We start from the raw sequence: 1895 nt of genomic DNA on the forward strand, positions 1-1895 counted from the left end.
GGGCTTGAATGCCGGAAGTGAGAGTCCCGCAGTTACTGCGGTTGGAGCTCCGGCGGGTGGGAGATGCGCTGCCAACCTGAGCCCGAGAACCAAAGCGCTGGTTAGAGGTGCGAGGGCGATTAGGAGCCGGGGCTGAGCGGCTGTGGCGCAGTCAGGTCATGGGCTCGACCAAACACTGGGGAGAATGGTTCTTGAACCTGCGGGTGCCCCCGGCCGGGGTGTTTGGCGTCGCCTTTCTTGCCCGAGTTGCCCTGGTTTTCTACGGGGTCTTCCAGGACCGGACCCTGCGCGTGAGGTATACAGACATAGACTACCAGGTCTTCACGGACGCCGCGCGTTTCATCACGGAGGGGCATTCCCCTTACCTGCGGGCGACGTACCGGTACACTCCCCTGCTAGGTTGGCTCCTCACTCCCAACATCTACCTCAACGAACTCTTTGGAAAGTTTCTCTTCATCAGCTGTGACCTCCTCACCGCCTTCCTTCTCTATCGCCTGCTGCTTCTGAAAGGGCTGGGGCGCCGCCAGGCTTGTGGCTACTGTGCCTTTTGGCTTTTTAACCCCCTACCTATGGCAGTGTCCAGCCGAGGCAATGCTGACTCGATCGTCGCTTCCCTGGTCCTTATGGTCTTGTACTTAATAAAGAAAAGACTGGTCGCAGGCGCAGCTGTGTTCTATGGTTTTGCGGTGCATATGAAGATGTATCCGGTGACCTATATCCTTCCCATAGCCCTCCACCTGCTCCCAGAACGCGACAGTGAAGAAGGCCTCCGTCAATCCCGGTATTCTTTCCAGGCTCGTTTGTACGAATTCCTGAAGAGGCTGTGCAGTTGGGCTGTGTTGGTCTTTGTAGCAGTTGCTGGACTCACATTTTTTGCCCTGAGCTTTGGTTTTCACTATAAATATGGTTGGGAATTTTTGGAGCATACTTACTTTTACCACCTGACTAGGCGGGATATCCGTCACAATTTCTCTCCGTACTTCTACATGTTGTATTTGACTGCAGAGAGCAAGTGGAGTTTTACCCTGGGAATTGCCGCATTCCTGCCACAGTTCATCTTGCTCACAGCTGTGTCTTTCGCCTATTACAGAGACCTTGTCTTTTGTTGTTTTCTTCATACATCCATTTTTGTGACCTTTAACAAAGTCTGCACCTCCCAGTACTTTCTTTGGTATCTCTGTTTTCTGCCCCTTGTGATGCCACTAGTCAGGATGCCTTGGAAAAGAGCCATTGTTCTCCTAATGTTATGGTTTATAGGGCAGGCCTTATGGCTAGCTCCTGCATATGTTCTAGAGTTTCAAGGAAAGAACACCTTTCTGTTTATTTGGTTAGCTGGTTTATTCTTCCTTCTTATCAACTGTTGCATCCTGATTCAGATTATTTCCCATTACAAGGAAGAACCCCTGGTAGAGAGAATCAAATATGAGTAATGTATGTTCCACATTTTATGGCACTATTGCATTCTGATGTGGACCCGAGGAGAGCTTTGGAAAATTGTTCTGAACATTTTACCCACTCTAGTGAAAGTTTTCATGTTCCAACGGAAGTTAAAACCAATGCCTCATATATAAATGTGACACAATATTTGAGGTTCACCCTCTAAGAAATCTTAGGACTCAGTTATGTGGGACATGATGGGAAAGAAGTAAATGTTACTTGTTTGAAATTGGAAGGACTGATGAAACTATGAGATGCTACTATGTGAAAGAGTCTTAAAATAGAAAAGTAGAGGAATATAGAGGCATAAAGTTTAAGCCAGTATTTGGCGCACACTTATTTTTACCACTTGACTAGGCGGGTTATACTGTGTTACTGTTTAGAGTTTTATCTTATCTTTTAACCCCCCCTTCTTCCTAAAGCTTTCCTGACAGCTGTGAAAATTCATGAAGTATTCC

General features: G+C 47.5%; 1 protein-coding gene across 1 annotated transcript; it reads left to right on the plus strand.

Annotated features, from left to right (window-relative positions):
* Positions 1-1672, plus strand: PIGM (phosphatidylinositol glycan anchor biosynthesis class M). Its single transcript, XM_003795201.3, has one exon. It carries the CDS (start codon positions 159-161, stop codon positions 1428-1430), a length of 1272 nt encoding a protein of 423 aa, XP_003795249.1. The 5' UTR covers positions 1-158; the 3' UTR covers positions 1431-1672.
* Positions 1673-1895: the final 223 nt, after the last annotated feature.

Source organism: Otolemur garnettii, unplaced genomic scaffold, assembly GCF_000181295.1.
Source record: "Otolemur garnettii isolate 467f Iridium unplaced genomic scaffold, OtoGar3 scaffold00091, whole genome shotgun sequence".
Lineage (NCBI taxonomy): Eukaryota > Metazoa > Chordata > Mammalia > Primates > Galagidae > Otolemur > Otolemur garnettii.